The sequence below is a fragment of the Fomitiporia mediterranea genome (assembly GCF_000271605.1).
Source record: "Fomitiporia mediterranea MF3/22 unplaced genomic scaffold FOMMEscaffold_3, whole genome shotgun sequence".
Lineage (NCBI taxonomy): Eukaryota > Fungi > Basidiomycota > Agaricomycetes > Hymenochaetales > Hymenochaetaceae > Fomitiporia > Fomitiporia mediterranea.
The window spans coordinates 2,287,277-2,312,307 of record NW_006760388.1 but is presented as its reverse complement, the minus strand read 5'-3'; the positions used below and the strand labels follow the sequence as shown (position 1 = coordinate 2,312,307).

Sequence of the window (25,031 nt, the reverse complement as noted above, 5' to 3'; positions counted from 1 at the left end):
AGCACATCGAGCAGGTCCACTTCGCAAATTGTCTGCTATGCCAGACGATTGGAACCCACTTAACTGGTTCTCTTCAAGAAATACCGGCGAGAAATCTAAATCAAAGCCTAAGTCAAGTTATGAGCAGCTAATAACATTCTATGATCAACAACCCCCGGAATTTCGCATAGCAGTCCCTCTGGTGGCTGGATCTATTGTTACTCTTGCCACTGTAAAGCTGCATACACGGTTCTTGCGGAGATATCCAAATCAGTTCTGGATCACTCCGAATTTGTATTCTAAGCAACGATGGATTAAGGGGATTGTTACGAGGTATGCAGTCTCAATGTCGGATTAGTTACAGTTATTGAATTTGCACCTACACTTAGTGTTGGAGATCCCGATGGACTTCATTTGTATCACACGCCTGTATCTACTACGTATTGGAAAAATATCATAGGGATTCCGAAGGGATCCAGAGGCCCTAATTGTTAGTTGTACTACATAATATTCTGTCAATCTAACATTTTCTCTTCTAGCTTTGGCAAATCAGACTATATCAATTCGTCTGGCTGGCGTCGATGCACCTGAGGTAGAGACTATAGAGCAAAACACGGAACAAATGTTGATTTGATTAGGCAGCAAAATCTAAAGATGACAAAGCTCAGCCATTTGCCGAAGAAGCCCTTGCTTGGTTAAAACAGACGGTCCTGGGTAAAACTGTTTACGTTCAGCTTCTCAAACGTGATCAATATTCTCGTGCTGTATGTTTTTCTGTCCTAAACTACAATGTTTTCTGCTAGATACTGATTACACAATAGGTTGCTCCAGTCTTCCTTCCCCGTCGACTGATGCCTGGTTTCTTGACGCCCAGATATGGAAGGAGTGTTGCAGACGAAATGCTTCGTGAGGGCTTAGCAGTAACATACATAGGAAACGATGCAGTATATGGAAGGAGTGGGAAGGAAGGTCATCTTAAGATTGAAGCAGAGGCAAAGTTTGTCTGTTCTACGTCTTAAACGGATGCCCGCCGCTTACTAAGTTCCCTTCATAGAGAGCAGAGATGCGGAATGTGGGTTAAAGGGTCCAATATTGAAACACCCGCAGAATACAAGCGTCGTCGTCGTACGTCTGCTGCAGCTGATGCAGGCACCGAGGCAGAGTCTCAAAATGCTGAAGATACTGCTGGAGCGAAAGAAAGTGGTTTTTGGCATCGACTATGGTCGAGATTCACGGGTTCTAGCTCGTAAAGATTTTCGTTCAGCTGACTCACGCGCAATGATGAAACAACATTCTCTGTTCCTCTGTGCTCATACCGATTGTGGCACCGGCTGTCTTCAAGCATATTCCCTTGTATCTCTTCATTCATTGTGCAATAGCTCACATGTTGTATGTTCTTGAATACCCATTCTCTGACAGGTTCATGATGACGATTTCCTCGGGTCCTGCCTCGTAATAGCCGTCGCTTCAATCAATCAACGTTACTAGGCAAGGCGAGAGCGTTCCAGTGTGGTCCTATGGCAACTATTTCCGTTGGATTAACTCTGTCGATGTCCTGAAGAGAAATGGTTGTTGAACCAAGTCCCAGGAATATCCTGGATTGAGGCACTCCAATCTATTCGTCAGGGTTACCCAAGACAAATGTCACACTCTAAATATCCTCCAGAAGGACCTGTGCTTAATGCGAAATTTCAGCTGTTTTTTTAGATGGCGGTTGCTCTTCGATTTGGTCAAATTACTCCCGCCCGAAGCCTCCTCGGCTTGGCTTCTATCTACCTCGGTGATTGTGCCACCATTGGATCGTTGGATTCCGCAGCGCAAGCGTCTCAAGGAAGAATCAAGGCTGCGGTGTTGGTAAGTCTGCGGAGGTCTGGTAAGTGCGATACGTCCTTGTTCTTCTGTTCATAACGAATTCCCTTGGCCGATCATATATCCATTCAATTTGTTCTAAATGCGTTTTATTGATCGAAGACTGCTTCATAAGCGAGAATGATATGTAGGAGCTCAAGATCTTGCGGAGTGAATACTCCGGCGTGTCAGCTCTTTTACTCCGGATTTGTATTGAATGGTAGATGGACACAAGCCCTTTGATCAATCGCAATTACGAAGCCCCTTCAATCATTCGGAACCGACTATGGTGATAATGCGAGCATTCTCTTCGGTTGGCCATTAACCTTTCTCATTCTCATATTTACGGCGTCGACGATTCTCTCCCCCAGGGCTATCTGATATCACGCGACAAGCGAGTACCCCTCGGCAGTAATGATCGTGAGCAACATTTCCTTCTAACTTTCTTTGAAGGCCGTTAAACTCCTACAGTACGTGCCACGAATAAGGAGCCGCATATTGCTTTTCAACCTCACAATCCGTGCGGGGATGTATCGGCCCAGCTTTCATGATTCTGATGAGTCCGGAGTCGAGTAGGCCGACACAAGAAGCCAAAAAAAAACCTGAACTGCTGCGCTGGCCCATTCATTGACGGAACGCCGTGTCTAGCGTGATTCGACCGAGACGCACATCTGTCTTTCATGGCAGCTAAACCTAGGATGTTCTGTAACGGTGACGTGGACGACAAATAGTATTATCCACGTCAATGCCTGTTTCGTTTTTTGACATGACCATACGAGTTCGATCGTATAGAGCTCTCATTCGGTTCGTTCTGGTACGACAATGTAGATCACTCTCGTTATCCTCGGTCACCCGATAAACACAAATTTCTGCGCAAGCCGAAGCCTCGGATGTACAATACAACACAGGGGGATTGCGGTAACAACCAATAACACGAATGTATTGGCAAGAAAGATAGTGGCGCTACCTATCTATTTCGGTTCTTCTTCAAATCTCAAATTCGAAAAGCCACTTACAAGACAGCCAATGACGAGTAGCAAAACGTGTATCCTGGGCGCCTCTTGATGGTTTCTGACTGGCGGGATCAATCCCAACAAGATTCGCCGTCAGTCAGTCATGATCTATTGATCTTGGCCACACGGATAGAAGTAATCTGAAGCGTCTCCGTTGACACGGTCAATTGATGCCCAATTCAAGCTGAAGGTAGCTCACATGTATGCATGCTAACGATCTGTCTTTTCTCTTCAGGCTTCCGATGCCCACGCACGATCGACCATGACTTAAAGCATCTTTAACGTCCCCGATTTGTTCCTTAATTGGATCTGCAAAGTGCGATGGATGTTCTGACAGAAGTGGCTAAAGCGTAGCGCGTATTCAAACATAAATGGTACTTTGCATATGCGATCAGATTCCGTTCTGTCCAATCAATAAATACCACCAGATCTTTCCAGGCAAATCTCAAATGAATTAAAAAAGTTCTATAAACTTTACGCTTTATTCCATCCTGTTTTGAAAAATGCAGCCCTAAATCAGCTAACTGTATCCAAGGCGCTGGTTTATGTCCACCCCTTCATTTCACTCCCTTCGGTATAGTATAATTTTTACCTTTCCCTCAAGTATGACGTTCTGTATCCAGTCAGCGTCTTCACTTTAATAATGTCGTTTCTAGCCAGCGGGCATACACGGACTTGAAATTGGTTATGGCCATGCCGTTACACTTCTTGCTCTACTCTACAAACATTTATAAAGGCGTTGACATTGATTCCGAGCTCGACTTTATTTATACATGTATGCAAACGTACACCATCCTCCTGGAATTGCTTTGGATTATGAACGCCAGCGCTTCATATATATTGCATTTATCGACCTAGCCACCACTCGCATCCACTCCGCCGTTTCATGCTACCTGAACCATCACTCCGTCGTGCATTCATCCATGTTTTATTCAGGTTCCATAATTTAAACTGATTTAATCCGTGTCCCGGTTTCTCATGGATACAGTTACCCGCATCAAACATACTGTACGTCAACCCGAAATCTTCTCCAGTGGTTCAACGGTATGTCCGATACATATTACAGTATCAGACTCCGAGTCCGAGCCCGATTCTTCGCAACCGATGCCTACCTATCACAAAACGGGCACATCTATCCACACCGATGCAAATCCCGCATAAAACTTCCAGAGAACGGCTAATTCATTGAGTCGTCCGTCCCTGCCGTTACCTTCAAGCTTCTTCTTCCGAGCCTTCGTCCGGAACCATTGCGTTACCCGATCCCGGAGCGGCCTTTCGCACCTTCCCTCGGACGTCTTCTCTTCCTCAGGAACTTCTCTTTGGTCTTCTCTCGTGCTATTTCCTACATCCCTGCCAACCCCCTTGACGCTTTGCATAGCAAGCTCTGATACCCATGTTTCCCTCCGTTCCACGTCAATGATTGCGCGTCCAACGCCGTCTATCTGCTATTCTCAATGTCATATATCATTTGCATACCGACTATCTGCGTAATGCATACCTAATTATGAGCAAAAGAGACAGGGGATCGGGAGAGAAGGCAGAAACATGCAACATATGACACATGACAGAATCGGATGGGGCGAAAGAAGGAAAAGTGGATTGTAATACATTTACAGCGGGAGAACGTAGAAAAAAAGACTAATGAAAGTTAAAAAAAGTACGACCAGAGACAAAAAGAAAAATAAACTCGATGATAGTAAGATAATTAGACGGGACGATGATGCAACGAATAAGCTACTACTTGATATACATAGGCTGACGTGCAGAGCAAGAGACGGAGAGAGGCGTTCTATAAGCAGAGTGTGCTTGAGAATGGCAAAGTAACAAAATCGGAACGAGGAAAATGTCAAGCGAAAAGCACGGGAAGTGGCGTGCAAGGAGGCAACAAATAAACGTCGGGAAAAGAAGATAATAGCAAGAATAATCAAGAGTATAGGCTAGGGGAACACGAACAAGAGCGGTTACGCTCACGTCCAGGATTATAATTAATTTTTTGTAGAGGCGGAAGTTCCACGGCCGGCAGGCACTTCCAGACAGACGGATACACCCGACACGTGGTTCTGATGTATGACCACAAAACACAACAATTGAGCAATTAAAGTACGAAAGGCGATGCGGACATCGGCGATTGCGGAGAATGTCGAAGAACGCCGCGTTTAACGACGCGACGGTGGTTCGAGATGTACTTTGAACGCGAGTCGTTTGTCGTTTGCGGCGCGGAACAGCTTGCGGTAATGTGACGAACCGAAAATCTGAAGAAGGATCGCCTCGTTCGCGCTGACCCACTCTGGCGGGGGAAGGCCACGAGTTGTCCTCCAAACTCCTTCGCCTGGGACTTCTTCCTCCTTGACGAGCACAAGCATTCCGGTCAGCAAACACTGCAACAAGTGCAAAATGTCTGCGATAGGCTGGCACGAGTGGCGCATGGCTGGAAAAAGTGCGCTATGGAAGACCATTTCCCACTGTATCCTGCGCTCCGGAGAGAAGAAGGTCGAGGCGTGGAGTGGGAGCTGCAGATTGAAGGGCGGTGTGCGCGGAAGGCCTCCCGACGAGCGGAACGGGGGTTGGCACTCGATGGAAAAAAGCATACGGGGGTCGGCAGCCTTCTCAAGAAAGCCATGATTGCGCACGAGCTGGTCCTTTAGAGCGAGAAGCCAGTTGTGTGCGCGCGCATACAGAGTGCCAAGGGCTTCGGCGCTTGTGAGTGGTATGCCAGTGCGGCTGGCCCATTCGTCCATGTGCTTGACGTTGGAGGAAAAAAATATTTGAGGAGGGGCACTCATTGTGGCTGGAAGCTGGGAGGTGGAACAAGGGCGAAAAGAGCAGGCGGAGAGACCGAAGATAATAGATAGAGTAATAAGTACGAGTGCGCCCTGGAGAAGAAGTATGTGGCATAATTAACGGACGGGACACAAAGGCGCGTAGAAGGGTACTAGTATTAGGCGTACCAGAAGACGGCAGTGATGCGCGCACAGGACACAGGTTCTGTGAAGTAATTTGAATGGCGCTACGATTGCGATGCCCTCTGCTGGACGTAGGAATAAATATTAGCGAGCTTGACGTGCTCTCAGACGGACATGGACTGGCGGGAGGGAAAGAGGTAGGAGGGGAGCGGGCGAGAGGAGGACGACGGACTCGGAAATGGGACGTGCCGTTTTAACCATCGCTCACGCCTAATATTCGAATAAAAGGGCCCGAAAAAAGCGCTTATGATTATGGAACGTGGTCACCGTGACACGTTTCGCAGTGGACTCGCCTGCCTCTTAACGACCGCAGATCATCGGTCCATCCCCATTTGGGCCCTTCGATCTTGCCAAACTCAATGCCACACCACCGTGCCTCACTAAATTGCACGAAAAAATCGCATTTGCACACGGGTACTTGCCTTGCACGGGATACGCGCCACAAAAAAATATGCAAATTCTCACTGAATGGACCGTCCGTCGTAAATCGTGCGCTGCGCTGCTCCCGTCTGTCGGCCTTACCCCGTTTGGCAACCGCACCCGCCGGATTGTACACATATGGACTTACTCCCGGTCCAGATTCACTTGTCTTTCCATCCCAGATCTTGTCTCCCTGCAATCGGTCCTGAAACGCGCAGATTTCTATGACAACTTTCTTTCGCGTCTAATCCTCTTTCTTTTTCGTCTTTCTTTCGCAGTAGCGAGGTGATAACGTCACTTGCGCCCTGGGTCTGTCGCCCGGCGCCCTCCAAGCGACGGCACAATTTTGCATTGCACGCCTGTCTCCGATATTGTCGCTGCCACAGCAGAATTTTTTCTCTCTCATAACTTCATGGTTCAATTGAATTGGCAGGTTGAACATGCCGTTTCAGTGTTCTCTTACAATTCATAATCAAGTTATGCTCCCTGCATGAAGCGCTGGTCCTAAAAGAGAAACTTGCTTGTCCTGTTATGGCGTCCATTAAGGCCAGTCCAAGCATCTAGTAATGCAATTCATAATTAGGCCGCAATACCAGGGTGAGAAACTACTGATAACCCAAATATCGAGGAACTGCGATCTCGGAGACTGTCCCACATGGCATTCGTGTTCGACGGAGAAGTGTTCTAAAGATTTCTCTACGAGTGTGAAAAATGCCTCCATATTTACCTCGCCCCGACGTTTCATATAGCATTCAGGGCTCCCGATCGTCGCTTGAATCCAGAAACAGTACAATTAAGAATGCACACTTTTAGTCCGGACATCATAGGTAAGTTCTACAGAAGTCAATTAAGAGTACTTATGATTGTTTCGTATAGAAGACCTACATTACGGCCATGTATCGAGTTGAGCCAAGAACTGAGTTCAGGCGTCCAACGGCCGCCAGAACCGTTAGATAAAAATCATGACAACATACTAGCATGCCAAGTATAGTACTATCCCGCAAACATTCCCACCAAGTACTGGCTGACTCCCTCGGGTGTTAGAATACCGACGTCAGAAAACACCAAAGAAATCAGATCTGGTCTGTAAATAGGTCCAATGAGCGCTCGCAGTTAGGATCACCCTTACCGAAGAACGAAAAAGCAAGCTTACCTTGTGTAATCTACTTCCGGATTAAGTCGAATCTGTTCCGGACTCATTGCATATTCCGATGCCGACAGTGAATGGGAGGACGACTGAGCCGGCAGCGCAGGCCGTGTCGGGGAGACAGGCGCAGGATTGATAACTGACGGCCGAGCAACTGTGCTGCTCGTAGGACGTGTAGGCTGGCGGGGAAATGACAAAATGTCGGGTGTATGCGTCGGTAAATCGTATTGCGAAAGAGGAAAGAGCCGATGGAATTTATAGCTACGCGTCTAATGTCAGTCAAGATAGTGCATAATCAACAACATTCCCGCACCTCTCCGCCATTGCATATACGGGTTTGTTTGCGGCCTTAGCAATGATTGCCATCTGATTGCTCCCCACAGCATTGATTAGTCCACCGCTTTCGACCACGGCCTCCGAGCCTACGAGGACAAGGTCTATTTTGTCCATCACATATGCAACGGCAGAGTCCAGAATGACTGTGCAAGGGATTCCGGCGGCAGTGAGAGCTTCCTGGGTCCTAATCCTGTATATGTATGAATAGAAGCAGTCATATGCCAGTGCAGAAGACAGATCCTACCCCATTCCGCGTGGTCTCGCCTCTGTAACGTAAACAGATATCCTTTTTTGTCTATGAGCGAGAAGAAGAGCCTCCATTACTACTCGAGAATATGAGTGAGTCAGAATCTAACCCATGGTATGAGCACGTTATCAAACGTAGAAAAGCATGGAATATTTACGACGGAACCGTCTTTGATAAACCCTAGCGCGAGCATCGCAATCTTTTCCCGGTAGGACATTGCTTCCCTTGCATACTGTCTTCCTTGTTTGACTAGCTCTATTTTCAAATCCTTGAAGCTCTGTAATAGTAGGAGTTCAGCTATCCTGCGAAGAAGCAGTATGTAGCTTGCACACGCACCGCAGACTCATGCGGGAAGAGTGTCACAAAGGCTATGAAAAGTTCACAGCCCGCATTGATACTGATGGAATTCGTGAACTGCTTTCGAAGAGCCTCTGCGCCCTCGTTCAGCGCTTGGACGAGCTCGAACATGGTTCCCACTGAACAAACAGCCACTTATCAGCGTCAAGAGTAATGATGCGCAGCGGGTGCACCAGCCATTAGATTGTTCAAGGAGTTCCGTCAGAGCAAGTATGGCTGCCAGTGGAGTAGAAATCTACCATTAATGGACTGAGTAAAGACCACCAAGGGTTAGTTAGAAGCGTACTTTGTCATCCGCGAGTATACGTCTGTAGGACCCATAAATGTCAAAGCTTATGGGTCTGCGCATGCTTTCCACTGGTGAAGACGGGGTACTCATAGTGGACTGAGGTATTTGCCACACAAGCTGTATGCTTGTTGAATGAAGAGTTTGAACTTCAAAGAATGACTCGCGCAATGCGCGCGAGGCGTTTGAATGCTGACGTAATCTCAATGAAAATCATGCCGCGGCAGCCACACTTCTCCAATGCCGTTCGACGAGCTAACTGTCGACGACCACTCAGACGACCAACATTAAAGACTCTTCGGCTCTGAAACTATTTGTATGGCCGGTATGGGAGCACAAGGTGTTGCGGAGGGAAGTTCTTCATCCTCCCAATGGAAATTTCCAACATCGGCCCTTTTGGTTACTCCGTCTGCAAAAACCTCGTACATCCCGCTCGATAAAGAAATGTACGACCGTGCTCGGGGAATTGAATTTCTTTATCGTTTAGGAGCTTCGTTGCAACTGTTAGTATACTGCACCATTGCTGGTTTCTAAAGCTTAGACTGTGCAGCCCATCCACGGCATTGTTCACAGCTGCTACTTGGTTCCATCGATTCTATGTGCGATTTAGCATGGAAGACTACCATCGGCAGGTCAGGACATCTGTTTTGATTTGGAGTTTATGGAAGTTTGAATCTGCGCTCTGAAGGACATTGCTGCGGGCTGCATCTTTCTGGCAACCAAAACGGAAGAGTGTGGTCGCAAGCTAAGAGACGTGGCTAAAGTCTTTCATCAAAAGATATACACGTCCAACATTGATTTATTAACAGACGAAGTCAGCTTCTTCACCCTCGCCTTTTTTGTCCATGAGATATTGAACTTGTGGCTCTACTAGGACATCCAATCATGTCAAGATGCCATTCTTGGTGCGGAAGCGGTTCTCCTTGAAGCACTATGTTTCGACTTTGTTATAGACAGTCCTCACGAAATCCTCGTCGACCTCATTGAGCGGTATGCGGGTGACGACCTTCCGCTCGGTGATTCTGCTTGGTGCATAGCACACGATTCGTGAGTTGGACGAATGTACCCTTGCCTCATGCTCGTTCACAATGGCTCGGTGAAAACTAGATACCGAACGGTTCTGTGTCTCCTATTCGATGAACGGATCATAGCAGCAGCTTGCTTCATTCTCGCTCAGCGGTTCATGGACGGTGAACATTCTGCCTCATTGGACTCGCGGATATCCTCTTCCGCGCCATCGTCGTCATTACCTACGCCTCCGACAAACAAGCCCAAGTCACCGGAAGCAACCCGACTGATTGTTGAGCACTACCAATTCAATGAGGCAGAACTAGCGGACCTCGCTGGTGAGTACACATATAGGGGGTGATTGTGTGCACTTATTGATTCATTCACCAAAGAGGCACTAACGATTTTGATCGATTTCTACGGCGCACAAAATGCGATCACACCGGCGCCTCATCTGCGTGCTATGGGTTCGGTGAGTACAATGAAGTCTCGATCGATGATTGCATGGCGCACGGGTCTCATTCGGAATAGATACAGCCTCCTGTAATACCGGACTCACGGCTGAAGCTCTACAGAGCTGATGCATTTGCTGCCGCCGCGGGAGTCCCTGCAAGGCCAGAGGTTCATTCCGGTATCAATCCCAGCCAAAGAACACCTGAGTCGACTCATGGAAGCAGCTCGCCCGCCAAACCCGGATGGAAGCCCGTAAGGGGTGAGGCGAAGGATGAATGGAGTAGGCCGATCCGACCAAGATTACACTTTGGTTGAACGTGTCACTACACATGTCTTGTAATTTTATCAATACATTGTTTTATCTTCATTGGCGTGCAACAGAAGGCATACAAATCAATCGCTATCACTGAAATCCAGACGCTCCTCCTCCTCTTCTTCTCTTCTTTCATTTGTACGCTCATATTGACTTGCATCCACGGAAACCGTGCCTTCTTCGACCAGGGCCTCGTCGTCCAGATTGCGATTTCGCTCAAAAAGTTGCTTCCCTAATAACAACCATGAGTCATTTATTTATGGATTATGCTGGCGTGAACTGACCAGAAAGACGACTTCGTAACTTTTTGTATTCGTCGCGTTCCTTCGGTGTCAACGCTTTTAGTCGTTCATCTTCCTCGCGAGCTCGTCTCTGTGCGACCTCCTTATCAAATTTGGCCTTCCAAGCTTTGAAACTATCCATGGTTACGGGGGTCCCTTTCGTCCGTGCTTCTTCCTCCTAGATGGAGATTAACATGGGAGCTGTCGTGCTCAGATTTAATAAAATTTCACCTCTAATTCTCGTCGTTCTTTTTCCTCCTCTTCTTTCTTTTGTCGCTCTATGCGCGATTTCTCTAGGTCAAGCAGCTGCTCCCGTAAATGAGAGACAAGTGTGAATGTCATTGCCATTCCTAAGTTTTCTTCTCCCTATAAGAGGTTTGATAAACCCTGAGAATGTCAATAGGAATACCCCGCCGTTCATACCACTTTCTTTAGTTCGTCATTTAGTTTAGTCAACTCATCTTCTCCCAGATCTCCTTCTGAGGGCTCTAACGTAAGCTCCGGTAGTACATCAGGATACGACTCAGGATAGATAACCCGCAGAGTCAGCTTCACTGAAACCAGTGACATCAAATTGTATTTGAAACCTGGATGGACTACCTACAGTTATCGCCCCCTTCTATTTGTTCTTCGGGTTCAACATCGATCTGAACCTCATTCTCGGATATTTCTTCGTAAGGTGCACGTCTTAGTCTGGGTTAAGTACAACGATTAAGGATCGCGCGTGCACCAACTTGTCATTTCTGTAGGATAAATCGACTCTAGCACCTGGTAAAGTATAAATCCCGACTATTCTTTGACTAGTTCAGCTTGGTACAGACCTGCATTTCCTCCTCAAGGGCTTCGTTTGCCATGACTTCTAACTAGTTTTTGATTTTTGAATGAAAACAAATGAGTAGGCTGGGTAAATGCGACGATCAAGGATGACGGAAACTACTGAGCACCTGACATAAGTCCGCTTTTGGTAACTCTCACTCTGTGTGGTCACCACCGTGCCCGCGACGTGTTTTGCGATTTGCCACTTGCACGCACTAGTTATCTCACAAGCTCTTTCGCATCGTGCACTGAGGAGCAGCAATGATGTCGCTTTCATTATTACGCCAGATCTGCCAACAACCTCCTCCACGGATAGCTTGTCAATTGGCATCGGCCTGTTTCTCAACATCGAGTAGAAAAGCTCAGGACACAGCGTTTGGTTGGGACAAGCTTTTGTCTAGGGTGGTCGAAAACAAGGAAATCCATACATCAAACGAGGAAAGGTGGCTTCAACACTCTGAGAGCTGGTTTGCGCGTTACAGCACGCTTCCTCGCACTCATTTTACAGGTAGGGTCGAACTTCACGCAGCAATGCTGTGGTGTATCCGTTGCGGGGGACTCAAATGTTTCGTGATTTAGGGAGAAGTGTGGCCGTACATAATGGAGATGTTGCAGGAGCAGCGAGGATGCTCGACAAGATTCTGGCGCGAAATAGTGTTGCCAGGGATTGGTTTACGAATAGGAGACACAAGCAAAAGGGTGAATTGAGGAGGCGAATGAAAAGTATACGATGGAGACGGCGTTTCAAACATGAGGTGAGTTGAACCATTTTCCGCCTTTGTTTTCGCTGAAGCGAGCCCGCTGGGCATTCAGGTGGGGGAGAAGGTTCAGTTAGTACAACAAATTCGCAGACGCGGTGCTTAGGTAGAACAGTTCATGTGTTTCTCGCCGGTGATAGGAAGATTTTATTTTCACAGAATTATAATCAATGGACGAAAGGAAACTCAAAATCAAGGTGACAATAAGCCGTTAAAGTTCGTTCCTTACCATTTTTTTCGAAGGACTTTCCTCCCTCCGACCGGATCAGGTCCTCGCTTGCGTTTATTACCCTTCCCATCCCGTTCATTTAGAGCTCCGCGTATTTCATCGGTCACCAAGACGTTTGTCACTTCCCGCGGCGTCTTTCCTGGCTCGGAATCGCAACTAGTGGACTATTTGTGCGTGTGCCCGCTCGAACATGTTAGGAACGAAGGCCGTTCTGGAAGGGATAACTTGGTCACATGCACTTCACTGAACACTTCGCCGCTTCTTCAAATTGTGCCAAGTTTGTGAGAAGCGACTTTCAGCCGCGGATGCGGGAACACCTACTTTTTGGGTTTGCCGGCGGCTTGTTTCATGGTGGTGACGACTTCAACAGAAGCTGAGCTGAGGTAGGGGCACGCTTGTTGCTCACTAACGACTGCGTGCAGACACGCATCTTATCCCGGAATTCTGGATTTTGGCTCAAAACTCTGATCCGACGGATAGTCCCCGGATGCGAAGCCAACACGTGTTCAATTGGTTTGAATGAGGATGATTCGGTCCACCTGGCCGCAACCTTGCTGCAAGCACGTTACATCGAGATGGGCTGCATGTTTCTGCACAAGAGGCAAGTGATCAATCGATTCGGAGGTCACCGATGTTATCATGGTAGTGTTCCCCTTTAGAAGAAGATCTAATTCTGAGCCATCTCCCAAGGCCGAGGTGACACATAAGATTTCGTCTCCATACAGGGTAATTCAGCTTTGAGCCTCGGACTACACGCCTGAGACTTCAGCCTATGAATGTTCGCGAGCCTTGAGGCTTCACCACGAGGACTTTTCATCAGACTTGTCGAAGCTCATGAAGTCGGGCCGTTGAAGCAATTTGTGGAGTTTGTAAGAGGACATGTCGGCTAGTTGGATCTTCAGGGTAGCAAGATATGGATTTGAATGGCTCATAGAAGCAACAGCTCACGATTGAAGATGATGCAGCATGCCAAGGGCATGCATGAACTGGCTGTCTTCAAATGTCGCGACTGACTTCATTTGCCCAGATTTCTGGCGCCGATCGAGAGCTTTAATAGCTTAAGAGCCGTTCCAGTAGTAGTGAATGAGGGTGACGCGCCGCTGGCACACGAAGAGCAAGCAGGCGTCGGACGGCAGGGCGGCGAGTCACAGAAGCACCATCTCAGGACTTTAAAAGCAGCGCACTCAGCGACCGAAAGTGTCAACCAATCCACTGCAAACCGCGCTCACACCCTCTTACCCTCCTCTTCCTCAACTCTCTCTTAAGTCCTTGTAAAGATGTGCCATAACGTGAGCTTGTTTAGCTGGATTTTCCTGACTCTGTCGCTAATTGAGCTCATTTTCGGTACAGATTATTGACGGTCGGTTCCACACAGCGTGCGGACACTTCATCTCGATGGCTACGCGAACACAGGATTGTTTGCGGTCCGACTGTCTTTTTAGCAGAAGGCATGCGCATCCATATGGTGAGCGACCATACGAAGCCAAGTTATAGAGCATCTCTGACCTGTCTACAGGCTGCAGGTCTCCGACTTGTACCCGGATGATGTCCCTACCCGTCAAGAATCCGATCCGCATAAGCCCAGTCAAATGCGCAGACTGCATGGCGCGGGAGACGGACCCGGCGTTGGCAGGTCGATACTGATGCTCACGACCACGATGAACGGGGTTCGATTATCAGCGGCACGCAGGCGTGCCCTCGTTTCTTGCGGGCTCATTATTGCACTTGATTTATTGTTATGATCTGTTGTTGACGGGTTAAGGGGTACATGTTGTACGCTGTGGACGAACTGACTCGGGATTTCTATTACTTGCTATTCCTGTACAAACTGGCTGCAAAATAGAGCACTGGCTCTTTACTGTGATCAAGTGACTGATTACGAGCTGGACAAGAGAGAGATGCCGTAGTAGTATTAAGTAGGGCCAAAAATATGCACTCAAGAAGCACGGCCCAGAATGGAATGAAGTGATCCGCGCGTGAACTGGTTCCGCTTCTTGCCCAAACTGGGTTACTGGTACTTCAGCGTCGCAACAGGTGGCCTAAGCACCCTTGTTGTCTTTTGTCCTCAAGCCACGATCTGTACTCGCTTCGAGCTACTCGAGCCACGATGGGCGAACCATCCTCCTTGACCTCTAGCCCTCATCTTCCTATTGTCGGTTCTCTCTGTCCCTCGCCTTTCCATGCCATTGTTCGTTGGGTCTGCCACGGGTGGCTCAAGTAGCCCTATCTCGTTCAGTAAATGGCGCTATAGTATCCCTGTCTCTGCCAATGTTAGGCGTTATCTTGAGAATGCGAATATCCCGAAGCTCCATCTAGCAGCATCTGTTCCACCAATGCCTTCAGAGGACCATAAGACGCATCTGAACAATCTGCAAATTCGCCCCGAAAGGTATAGACGTCTGCGTTTTATGCATCGGATTAAGAGGGTGTATTTCGATGTCCGTTGCCTCGACTGTGCGTAGATTGAGTTATGTCTTTGTCCTCGTTGGTCATCGTGGTGACGGTATGGTAGTTATAGAGAAACATATACCGGACAATCCTGTTTCGGTCGAGGGTCTTGCAGCAGATATGGACGAGGACCCCAACATCCCTTGTATTGGATTTGACGTCATAGGATTTAGAGCGCGTGCACTCAGAAACATCGAAACGTAAGTCAGCTTCTTTCCCAACACCGAACTTCTGTCGAACATTCCCGCATAGCTTCGGTATTGTTTGGTTCGGCGAATGCATTTTACGAACGGTACATGCTGTTCTTCGGATTATACCTGAATATCGCGACATTGTCGCGAATTATGAATTTGTTTCCAATGATATAACACGCGACGAGGACCACGAGATCTTTCGTTACTTTACGTGGAAGCAAACTGGGGACAGCCGGAATGCTTCGGATGGGCTTAATAAATTCATCATCGCCTACGAGCCGCCCTGGATTTTAGGACCGCGAGACGTAGTCTTCTTCACAGACAGACGAATGCGCAATCTTCCGACTTTCGAGCATTGCGAAGAGACTGCCCAACAATACTCTAGCACCCTGAAATTATGGGCAAAGGTTCGTAAAAACGGATTTTACGTAGTGTCGAAGTTTCTCAATGTTTCCTAGCTCTGGGACATCTGTAAAACCCACGGCTGTCATTCCTTCGTATTGACAAACTACAATCAGTGGGTATTCGGCGGCTTTTCGAAGGGTGGGTTATCTCAGATACTTTATTGAAGGAAGTGCTAATAAAATTTTGTCAGGTTGGGAAAATGGATGGACAATGGGCGTGGTGCAAGCATTCCCCAAGGACGTCGAAGACATAGGGGCAGAGAGCGCAAGAAGGAAGTGGCAGCTGCCTCGTACGCCATCACTACTCGAGTACTTGGTCTTTTATACTGTTTCCTCAATGGAACTTCCCGACTCGTATTATATTCCACCGGTGTGTATCGAAGTTCCTTATTTCTTACTTCGCGCGGTCTTCAGTATTGCACCAACGATCTTCGTATACATTACGCTTCTATGCCGCCTGCTTTCTGATAATCGTTCCGAGCTTGCTGGCTGTGTCTTGATATATGGTTTGGTTTCTCACCTGTAACTCGTTCTCTCTTTTTTGTCTTGCAGATTCCTGAAGAGACTACTCTCGAAATGGCTGTCGATGGCCCGGAGGAGATTCCGCATCTCCAACCATTAGGGCAACACTTAGGGAATGCGATACCTCCGACGCTGTCTGCATCGTGGTTTTCCTCCTCTTCAAGCAGCGGTATGTCTCTTGTGTGATATCGTCTCTTCCCGTATTTGTAACTGGTATCCTGTTTCTGTCTTTAGGCGCCCCGTCATCAGCCGGCGTGCGTATTGATAACGAATCTAACGCCGGCATGTCCCCTCCTCCCTACTTAAACGAAAATTGGGAAACTCTTTCAAGCGGTGCAGCTGCCGAGAAGAACGCAGAGCTTGTCGGCGGTTGGTTCGGCAGGAATATAGGCGAGAACGCTCCAGAGCCTTTACCCGTGACGGAGATCCCGCGTGCTCCTAGTCCCGCGAGGTCGGAATGGAGTGCTAAAAGTCTGGCTACCCGGCAGCCTTTTAGGTGTCAGGGTTTCCATAATCTTGATACGATTATTGATGAGGAAGTTTATGAGTATGACTTTACTGGTATGAACGTTTCGTAATGGATTGGACCATTTTCCTTCTCTTTTCTTGTTTAGACAAAAAAATTGTTGCAAGTGGACTGGCTGTGTTGTATGAATTCTTGTCCAAGTAACTCACTGTCATAATTAGAGATGCTCCCGGTTCAGTGTTCTCGCTACTCCAATCCGTGTATTATATATTGTACAACAAGCCATTGGAAAGCATAATAAATCTACGTCAAGAAATAAATCATCTAGTAGATAGGCGAAGGTGAAGGCGAGATCTTTTTTTAAATAATCAAAGCCCAGCGAATAGACCACCTTCGCCTTCAGTGCCTTTAATCTCGCCCGTCTCGCCGATTACTTTAAAGCCGAGATGTGTTCGCCCGGTTTCCGTAGTCCATTCTCCGTCTTCTACGAGCTCGAGTGGATGCGATGACGGGGTAAATTCCAAGTCCTCTGCGACTGCCCTAAGCCACTCAACAACTGGCTTGACCATCCACCTGCGGAGATGTCCGTTGTCCTCGGGAGAGGAAGGAGGTTCGAACCACCCAAGGTGGCCTCCGCCTGAAGTGACGACGAGCGCGACGTATCCATTATCTCCAACATCAGTCGGTACATGTCCAACAATCGGGTCATCCACGGCGTTAATCGCTAACACCGGAACTCTTACATTCGCCAAACATTTATGACTACTCGCCCATTTGTAATACGCATCTGCGTCGGGGAAGGGGAAGGGCCCGTGTGGTGGTGAGGAGCCACCGACTTTACTGGTGACGGCTCCGTCGAATTCTGCGAGTGTGAGGTTCTTGAGTGCGTCTAGGCTGTTTAAGATTGGTGTGAATCGGTTTGGGGCGAGTTGGAGGAGGGAGGGTTTGTTGAGGTTGAGGACGTTGAGGAGGTTGGATGCCATTGCTTTGGAGTAGACGTTCCGGAGGAAGAAGCTGCCTTCCATCCTGTGCAATGCCAAAAGAATAATGAAATTCGTTTTGATTCGAGAAGATCATGATGTTGATATTGATCGAGAGAAGAGCTATAAGCGAGATAGAAAGGAGAGAAGACGCAACAACGTACCTCGCGCTATTGAGAAGCAAGTCCCATGGCTAGCCGTTTCAATTAATGTGAAATTCGAAGGAAATCATTAAAAAAAAAGTTCAGGTCAGTTCAGTTCTTACACAAGCGAGAAAGGAAATAAACGAACGCATCCTAGGGCGCACGCTGCACGTAAGCGGCTATGGTCGCCTTCTTCAGCAAGATACCTAACAATTACGTTGGCCCCGAGGGAGAAGCCAAGGCCAAGCAAAGGTGCGTTCGGATAGCGTTGTGCGACGTACATGAGCGCCTGGCGCAGATCGTCTGTGTGCCCGGCGGAGTAGAGCTGGCCACTGGTCATCGGCACGCCCGCACCTGTTTTGTGCATTGCATATGGACATATTGGACATACATGTGGACATGAGTTGTTGTGTATATGGACAGAGAAGACGCGAACCTGAAGGAGAGGAAGTATTAGTACTTACATCCGCGGAAGTTGACGACGATGCCACGATAGCCCAGGCCGCCCTGTTCCTTTGGCTTGACGGCCTGCGCGAGGACAGCGCGCACATACGACTCATGCGATCCTGGAGTACGGGTCTAGATGAGTCCTTGCACGCGCGCGCGTATTTTGTTTAGGAAAAGGACCTGCCTCCGGTCAAGCCGTGCATGACCACGATCACTGGGGCATCTTCCGGCAACGCACGTTCATGAATCGGGGGTGTGGAGTCCAAACCACTTTGAACAGAGGGATATTACTATCAGCACTAGTGTCCTCTATTATCAATCCCGCACCGAGAACACGTACAGCGTGCCCCCGTCTCTTAGGCGAATTAAAGTTCTGTATTGTCATTATTGTGATGATGCGACAAGATAGATCGTCGGTGATAGCTGCTACATCAGACAGGAACACTCCCCAACTCACCGATCATACACGACCTTGCGGGGGCGAGCGAAAGAGACAATGAGCCCTCACAAGCGAAATGAGTGGACACTCATGGATGCACACCTTGTCTACCTGAGAGAAGTCGCCAACTACGCAATAGCCTGTCTGCAGGTGGCCGTTCCGCAACCACCAGGGTGGGCAGAATGGGGCGAAAAGCGAAGGACAGCGGGTCTTGAGGAAGTCGGCAAGTGCTAGTGATTCGACGCGCTTGAGGCTACCGCTGCTTCTTGCTGCCAGTCGAACGTCACTTGCCACTGTGTACAACATGGGCGCGGAGGGAGAAGAGAGCCAGCTGCATGCCTGACCCATCGAACAGCACTAGTACTGTCGACAACAAGAGCAAGAGAAAAAAAAAGATACCCGTCGGGGGTGCGCCCGTTGTCGGTCACCGAGTGGCAGAATGGAATCACATGGTCCCACGCGACACAAGGACGCGTCGATCAAGATCACTCCACTGCCAATGATCACCGCACCAGACGCGACGCGACGCGCCTCATTTATGAATCAGGTCCAGTGCTGCTTACTTAGTGCCCCTTGGCTGTCATCAGCAGCATTGCACATTAACTTCCGCGTGTATCATTGCTCTGAGAATGCTCAAATCTCAGATCCCGCTCCGAAAATCCATCCGAGTACTTCCTCATTTTCTCGTAAGCTATCATAACTTCGTAAGTACCGGTGCACCCGCTAGACTCGCATACACGGAGATCGTGGCACGGCTTCCATTATCCATAATTCTAACTTCTATTTCCCCTCAGGCCCAAACCCAAACTTTATACCCCGCCAGCCGTGAAGCTTCGACTACAGTGGTCTAGCCACCATCTCACAGAAATGCCTCACCGCTCGCCAGCGACTCCATGACAGCCCGCGCAACATGCGCCTCCTCCTCCCAGAGCTCCACGACACACCCCTCCGACCACTCGTACCACTCGCAATTGTCCGATGAGGCTTCAGATCTAACGTCTTCATCCCTTAGCTGGTGCACGCCCTCCGATGATCGGGCGATGACAATCTTGCAAATCGATTCCAAATCACGCCGCACCGAAGTCTCGTTTGCTTCGGATACCACTTCCGCCTCGCCGACCGTGACGTCGCGCCATGGCTTCAAGGCATCTTCCACCTCTGCGGAACCGAGAGTGAGCCTGAGCTCCGGTGGTCTGCTGGGGAACGCGAGGTTGATGAGTCTCAGCACACAATGAAGTCCCCAAGATGGATGGGCCGGCGGAGGCACAGCGTATATCCTCAAGTCACTGTAGAGCATATCAACAACTTTCCATTTGAGCGACCCTCGACAATAATATCGATACGTAATTATGGCAAAATCACCTCATGAAGTGCTGCGCGACCTCAGGAAGCAGCTCCCTGATCAACCCTTCTGCACGTTTACTTGCAATCAGCTCGTCAATCAAGTCGGAAACGTCCGCTTCTTTGTCGGCGTTTTCGTCGACGAATCCGTACTCAGCAAATAGCCTCCTGTTACTGTGCTTCCCGTATTGTATGAGTAACTCTTCTCCTTGCCCGAGACCCTGCTTTGGAGGCAGGAAGGTATAGTCATTTGCGTGTTTAGATGGTCCGCGAGGTCGTGATAGCACTTTGGAAGGACGGTCCTTCCACACCGCATATGGCACGGATGACGAGGCCGTATGGTTCGCGAAGTCAATGACTGGACACAGTGTTAAGTTGGATTGAGGTAGATTTCTGTTGAATAAATCCGCATAAAGGCTTCTTGTGTTAACTGTTCTAGGGACTCAGTTTGTATGAAGAATCTTCTAGATTATGTGGTTACCAACCTACGAGCCAACCCCAGAGAAAGTCATCCTCGTTAAACAGAGCTTCATTTTTCGACCTGAGTTCTTCAGAATATTTCTCCTGTGCGAAACACATGAGCGACATCATCCGAAATTGAGCTGATAATTTCTTGGCTTACTTTTGCTCGTACGGCAATATCCCAATCATGCCAGTAACGTGTAGCAACTGCCTCTAACTCACTTAACACGCTCGGAGGCAGGCGCTCCAGAAGTTTTACTTCATGAGCACCTGCTTTCCCTAACTTCTCCTTGACAAGCCACGTAAGAGGGTGACTATCAAACTCCGTCGGTAAGGTATCGATATATACTCCAAAATGCGCGTCCTTAGAACACGAGTCTTCTCCTCCAGGGCGATACAGGGCAAGATGAATTGACAACAGTTGTGTGCCAGTCAGGATAAGATCTGAAGAAGGATTGTCGTAGAGCCCTTCCAGGGCGATTTTGGGGTAGAAGCGTCGAAGTGTTCGCGAGTTGAGTAAAGCTGATGCGGGTATACTGAGGAACGGATCCTTCGATGGCTAAATTAGGACAGACAACACGTTATAGCAAAAGTTAGAAGATGTCCTTATTTGTAGAAGAAGTCTCGATATGAGCATCCGTTCGGAAATCTTACGGGTAATGGTTTAGTAGTGAACAGACCACGTCCAGCACCTATGAATGTATTCCGATTTTTAAGTTGGCAAACAAGAAGTGAGCTTTGAACGGGACAGCGTTCAAGCATAAGGCGTACCTTCTCGTGAACGAGGTTCAACGGCGAGTTGTCCAGCGTCAAATCCTTTCGTTTGTAACCATGCAATGAGCTTAAACCACCGATCCTTCTGTCTCTCTTCTGTGTTCGTCGCACCCCGTTGCTTGTTCGTCATGCCCGCGAATATCGTAATGAGTAGAGTTACTCTGTCATTTTTGGGCAGTGTGAATAGGCAAGTATTGACTTTTCTTGAGCAGATGGAGCGATGGAAGGGTTAAGCTGCACGAGGCGGAAGCAAGAAAGAAACGGCGAGATAAACTTCGGACCGTACATACAACCTGTCTCGGAGCCGATCACAGATCATGGCTGAGTGAACGGATAAATCATACACGCATACAGTCACAATCCCTCAATTCACCCTACTACTTTTAGAACGCCTATTCTCACTCAGCAGCGTCACGGGCCAACCGTGATAAAGCTCTTTCTTTCTCACCTATCGGACGGTCTTAGCAATAGAGTCGAGGAGACAGAGATATGTCAGTATTCAACTCATCGCGACTGCTTGGCAAGACTATCCTCATCACTGGTGCTAGTGGCGGGATCGGCGCTGTAAGTAACTCTCATCATCATACATATTAGAAATTCAATTCTAACCAACTTTCTTATTGATTTGATTTCACGCACGCCCAGGCAACTGCCTTACTCTTCGCCAAAGCGGGGTCAAATCTCATCCTCCTAGCGCGACGCGCAGAGCAGTTGCAGAAGGTCGTTGAGTCCGCTAGGGCTATTCCTGGGAGCGGGAAAGTTGCTGGTGTGCAGCTTGATGTGTCTGATAGGGCGCAGGTTGCTTCGTTATGGGATAAGGTGTGTTACTCCTTATCTATTCTTCCTATTTCTGATTTCGTTGAATGGATGTGATTGTTTGTAGGTACCAAAGGAGTTGCGTGCTGTTGACATTCTCGGTATGATTTCGTCCGTCATGTAACATCATTAATTACATTTGACTGAGAGAATTCTTTGTAGTGAATAACGCCGGCTTCGTACTCGGCGTCGACAGAGTAGGCAGTATCAAACCTGAAGACATAGACGCAATGTTCTCCACGAACGTCATCGGCTTAATCTCAATGACCCAACTCCTCATCAAAGGTCAATCCCATTTCTAACTAACATCCTTATGTTTTCCACTAATGCGACATATAAATCTACGCAGATTTCAAAGAACGCAAAACAGGACACATCATCAACCTCGGCTCCGTCGCAGGCCGCGAATCCTATCCAGGCGGAAGCATCTACTGCGCAACAAAGGCCGCCGTCAGCTTCTTCACAGGCGCAATGATGAAAGAACTCGTCGACACCCCTATCCGAGTAACTGAAATCCAACCAGGCATGGTCGAAACGGAATTCTCCGTCGTTCGTTTCGGAGGAGATAAAGCCAAAGCAGACAAAGTCTACGAAGGCCTCCAACCACTCGTCGCGCAGGATATTGCAGAAGAGATCGTTTGGGCTGCTTCTCGTCCCCCGCATGTCAATATTGCTGAGCTTTTCGTAATGCCTGTTCACCAAGCTGCTGCGACTCTTGCTTACAGACAGCCAAAGCCGACTTTGTAGAGTTAGTTAATTATCTTTGGTTAGGAAAAAGTCTGAACTAGGAATAAAGAAAGGAAGAAGTTCGGTTTACTGCTGAAATTTCTATGTATGTACTCATGTACTTCATGTGAGAGGTACTGTAGAATAGAATCCATGCGATGCGAGTAAGGCAAGCCATGCTTATCTACAGAAAGCATTGTGACATCAAGGACAAAGCGGGATAATAGAATAGAAAAGCTAATCCAAAAACAAAGAAAAAAAGGTAAAGGAAAAGAAATAGAATAGAAATACAGTGTAAAGGAAAGGAAAGTGTAGGGTGAAAAGGCCAATTAATCAAGAATGGCAAGGAGGTAGATATTGAACAGAAAGGAATGTGGAAATTAGTATTATTACTTCTTCTTTGTCTTACTTCGTGTAGTCTTTGCGGGGGGTGGCGCGAATAGTAGAGCCTCTTCATCATTGTCGTAGACGTACTTCGTTACGAGGACCTTCTCTGGTGCGAGTTCGAGCGGTGCTTCGGCGTTCACTGGGTTTCCTAAATTATCTAGCGCAACTCTCTGCAAAGCAGGGTAAAAAAAATCGTAATTAAACGTGCAAGGAAACACAGCTGTAGAAAGGAAACTCACGTTCGGTCCTGCACTCAAGCAACCCTTACGAGGTGCTGCACCTTCTCCAGCACGGTATTTTCTTGGCTGTACTTCAATTTCATCCAGGAAAGCCGAGACCTCGAGTCCACGATCCCATTTGACCGCTTTCCGACCATCACCGGGTCGTACAGGCGTTTCGTAATCTTCTTCGTCTCCAGGACCTCTCCGATGTTTCAAGGGATGCACATCGATGGACTCCTCCATATCAATGTCCCCGCTCACATCAGACTCGCCAGTCCCACGTCGTCTTCGTGCACGTTCATCCCGACTCTTATCTTGATCCTCCTTCTGTTTCTCCGAGATCGTACGTAGCTTCATCGTCGGGCTCTCAGGACGCTCACCCGCCTTTCGAATGACAAGCGTCTCAAGTTGAGTATGGTAGTGCTGGTTACGCGCGGTGTTGTTATTTGTGAGCGTCTTGAGCGCTACGCCATTCGTAGAGAAGATGAGATTTGGAGGGAGAGTCGACGCTCTGGGCTTGGAAGCTGTACCGAGCTTTCGACGAGGGGCAGGTTGTGATGTTGCTACTGTGGAAGCTACGGTACCAAATACGTCGCTCGAGGCGGGACGTCGGGCCCGTGACGACCTCCTGGCACCGAATCCTCTTTGTGAATCCTCTAATTGCGTATTGTTTGCATCATCAGAGGGTGGCATGGAATCGGACGTGGGTACACCACCATCCTGAGGATCGACATCCATCCTATCTTCTCGAATTGCGGGCGCAGTACACTCAAATGTGAAAGTTTCCAAACACGGAGCAGGAGAAGGTTCCTTCTGCACTTCCCGCTTGGCCCTCTCCTCCTCCCGCCTCACCTTCTCCTGTTCTGCACGCTCCCTCGCCCGTTCTTCATTCAGTGCTTCCAAGGTCTTGAATTTCTCAGCGTGTGATGTGAGTTCGAAATCCTGTAAAGTCCCTTTCACAATTAATCGAGGTCTGATCTGCCTGGGCGGTGCCTCCGATTTCACGGGGCTCGATGGTGGATGCTGCTGGTCTTCGGAAGAAGGCCTTTCGACACCGTTCAGCGCAATTGGCTTCACTGGACCTCCATACATGCCTCGCACGACTTGTCGCACTTTGATCAGTGGCTGAGCAGGTGTAGGTTTCTCAACCTCGCGTTTCCGCTTAGCCGTTGAGCCATTTAACGGACGAGTAGGGCCCATCCCAGAACTACGTGCTTGTCCACTACCCGAATCATCCGATCCACTCGAAGAATTATTCCTTTGTAGTCGAGGAACTTTCGGTACAGGTGCTTTGGCTGGTGAAGGTAGGCGAGAATTCTAGGAGAAGTCTTCTTAGTTATCGAACAACAGGATATTGTGGTTTACTCACCAAAGTAGATGAGCTAGTCGGCTTCCTAGTTGACAGCAATGGAAGCTTAGAAGTCCGTTTTGCTGACGCTGCTCCAGGGCGAGGTATTCGACTTTCGGTCTTGCTGGCTGAACTACTCGAGCTTGATGCGATCGTTGCTTTTGAAGGTACAACGAAAACACGCTTGGCTGCGGGTTCCCGCAGTGCAGGCTTAGAAGTTGAAGCGTTTGCTGTACGACCTTTAGACGCTGGCTTACTTTCCACGACTATCGTCTTTGTCATAGGAGGTTCGATGTCGGCGGTGTTGGACGAGGGCACATTTATTGAGGGTTCAAACACTTTGGGTCGTGAAGTAGATTTGCTAGTGCTATGGGGAAGCTCTGAAATCGGAATTCGCTTCGCTGGGCTACGTTCCGGGTTGTCCGTTGGAGGTGGCCGGGTAAACACAGGAGGACGAGT

The 25,031-nt window shown here is 48.4% G+C and overlaps 11 protein-coding genes across 11 annotated transcripts; 6 read left to right on the top strand and 5 right to left on the bottom strand.

The window, feature by feature from the left end:
- The first annotated feature begins 16 nt into the window (after nt 1-16).
- On the top strand, nt 17-1,978 carry FOMMEDRAFT_119271 (nuclease). Its single transcript, XM_007263982.1, has 6 exons — nt 17-312; nt 369-469; nt 519-571; nt 618-743; nt 801-976; nt 1,034-1,978. Exons 1-6 carry the CDS (start codon nt 38-40, stop codon nt 1,227-1,229), a joined length of 927 nt encoding a protein of 308 aa, XP_007264044.1. The 5' UTR covers nt 17-37; the 3' UTR covers nt 1,230-1,978.
- Nucleotides 1,979-4,380: 2,402 nt separating this feature from the next.
- FOMMEDRAFT_119268 (uncharacterized protein) lies at nt 4,381-5,623 on the bottom strand (the record flags this gene model as incomplete). Its single annotated transcript, XM_007263981.1, has 1 exon — nt 4,381-5,623. One exon carries the CDS (start codon nt 5,621-5,623, stop codon nt 4,997-4,999), a length of 627 nt encoding a protein of 208 aa, XP_007264043.1. The 3' UTR covers nt 4,381-4,996.
- A 1,593-nt stretch (nt 5,624-7,216) lies between these two features.
- FOMMEDRAFT_132327 (nagb/rpia/CoA transferase-like protein) lies at nt 7,217-8,421 on the bottom strand (the record flags this gene model as incomplete). The annotated part of the gene is made up of 6 exons (XM_007263980.1): nt 7,217-7,307; nt 7,377-7,631; nt 7,684-7,896; nt 7,951-8,057; nt 8,111-8,230; nt 8,290-8,421. The coding sequence occupies 6 exons, from the start codon at nt 8,419-8,421 to the stop codon at nt 7,217-7,219; spliced, it is 918 nt and encodes a 305-aa protein (XP_007264042.1).
- Nucleotides 8,422-8,851: 430 nt separating this feature from the next.
- FOMMEDRAFT_18127 (cyclin-like protein) lies at nt 8,852-11,418 on the top strand. Its single transcript, XM_007263979.1, has 13 exons — nt 8,852-9,099; nt 9,147-9,228; nt 9,285-9,410; nt 9,471-9,643; nt 9,704-9,942; nt 9,997-10,076; nt 10,136-10,390; nt 10,448-10,602; nt 10,655-10,829; nt 10,883-11,017; nt 11,075-11,205; nt 11,256-11,321; nt 11,386-11,418. The coding sequence occupies exons 1-7, from the start codon at nt 8,915-8,917 to the stop codon at nt 10,370-10,372; spliced, it is 1,122 nt and encodes a 373-aa protein (XP_007264041.1). The 5' UTR covers nt 8,852-8,914; the 3' UTR covers nt 10,373-10,390; nt 10,448-10,602; nt 10,655-10,829; nt 10,883-11,017; nt 11,075-11,205; nt 11,256-11,321; nt 11,386-11,418.
- A 260-nt stretch (nt 11,419-11,678) lies between these two features.
- Nucleotides 11,679-12,388, top strand: FOMMEDRAFT_139209 (uncharacterized protein). Its single transcript, XM_007263978.1, has 3 exons — nt 11,679-11,975; nt 12,047-12,222; nt 12,281-12,388. The coding sequence occupies exons 1-3, from the start codon at nt 11,729-11,731 to the stop codon at nt 12,329-12,331; spliced, it is 474 nt and encodes a 157-aa protein (XP_007264040.1). The 5' UTR covers nt 11,679-11,728; the 3' UTR covers nt 12,332-12,388.
- Nucleotides 12,389-13,804: 1,416 nt separating this feature from the next.
- Nucleotides 13,805-14,098, top strand: FOMMEDRAFT_78200 (uncharacterized protein; the record flags this gene model as incomplete). The annotated part of the gene is made up of 2 exons (XM_007263977.1): nt 13,805-13,919; nt 13,971-14,098. Coding segments are annotated over 2 exons (243 nt in total), but the record flags the coding sequence as incomplete, so codon positions are not given.
- Nucleotides 14,099-14,561: 463 nt separating this feature from the next.
- Nucleotides 14,562-16,600, top strand: FOMMEDRAFT_153234 (uncharacterized protein; the record flags this gene model as incomplete). Its single annotated transcript, XM_007263976.1, has 8 exons — nt 14,562-14,671; nt 14,730-14,843; nt 14,917-15,102; nt 15,155-15,503; nt 15,555-15,639; nt 15,692-15,993; nt 16,053-16,191; nt 16,257-16,600. The coding sequence occupies 8 exons, from the start codon at nt 14,562-14,564 to the stop codon at nt 16,598-16,600; spliced, it is 1,629 nt and encodes a 542-aa protein (XP_007264038.1).
- Nucleotides 16,601-16,856: 256 nt separating this feature from the next.
- On the bottom strand, nt 16,857-18,852 carry FOMMEDRAFT_166201 (AB-hydrolase YheT; the record flags this gene model as incomplete). The annotated part of the gene is made up of 8 exons (XM_007263975.1): nt 18,600-18,852; nt 18,516-18,529; nt 18,399-18,431; nt 18,243-18,328; nt 18,076-18,177; nt 17,760-17,965; nt 17,633-17,661; nt 16,857-17,514 (listed from the first exon to the last, which is right to left on the bottom strand). Exons 1-8 carry the CDS (start codon nt 18,843-18,845, stop codon nt 16,857-16,859), a joined length of 1,374 nt encoding a protein of 457 aa, XP_007264037.1. The 5' UTR covers nt 18,846-18,852.
- Nucleotides 18,853-19,176: 324 nt separating this feature from the next.
- On the bottom strand, nt 19,177-21,385 carry FOMMEDRAFT_18123 (SET domain-containing protein). Its single transcript, XM_007263974.1, has 6 exons — nt 21,072-21,385; nt 20,955-20,992; nt 20,461-20,859; nt 20,324-20,402; nt 19,860-20,268; nt 19,177-19,783 (listed from the first exon to the last, which is right to left on the bottom strand). The coding sequence occupies exons 1-6, from the start codon at nt 21,202-21,204 to the stop codon at nt 19,357-19,359; spliced, it is 1,485 nt and encodes a 494-aa protein (XP_007264036.1). The 5' UTR covers nt 21,205-21,385; the 3' UTR covers nt 19,177-19,356.
- Nucleotides 21,386-21,491: 106 nt separating this feature from the next.
- Nucleotides 21,492-22,791, top strand: FOMMEDRAFT_119257 (NAD-binding protein). Its single transcript, XM_007263973.1, has 5 exons — nt 21,492-21,638; nt 21,720-21,893; nt 21,958-21,991; nt 22,053-22,175; nt 22,240-22,791. Exons 1-5 carry the CDS (start codon nt 21,564-21,566, stop codon nt 22,635-22,637), a joined length of 804 nt encoding a protein of 267 aa, XP_007264035.1. The 5' UTR covers nt 21,492-21,563; the 3' UTR covers nt 22,638-22,791.
- A 214-nt stretch (nt 22,792-23,005) lies between these two features.
- Nucleotides 23,006-23,467, bottom strand: FOMMEDRAFT_79785 (uncharacterized protein; the record flags this gene model as incomplete). Its single annotated transcript, XM_007263972.1, has 2 exons — nt 23,006-23,173; nt 23,243-23,467. The coding sequence occupies 2 exons, from the start codon at nt 23,465-23,467 to the stop codon at nt 23,006-23,008; spliced, it is 393 nt and encodes a 130-aa protein (XP_007264034.1).
- Between the last annotated feature and the right edge of the window lie 1,564 nt (nt 23,468-25,031).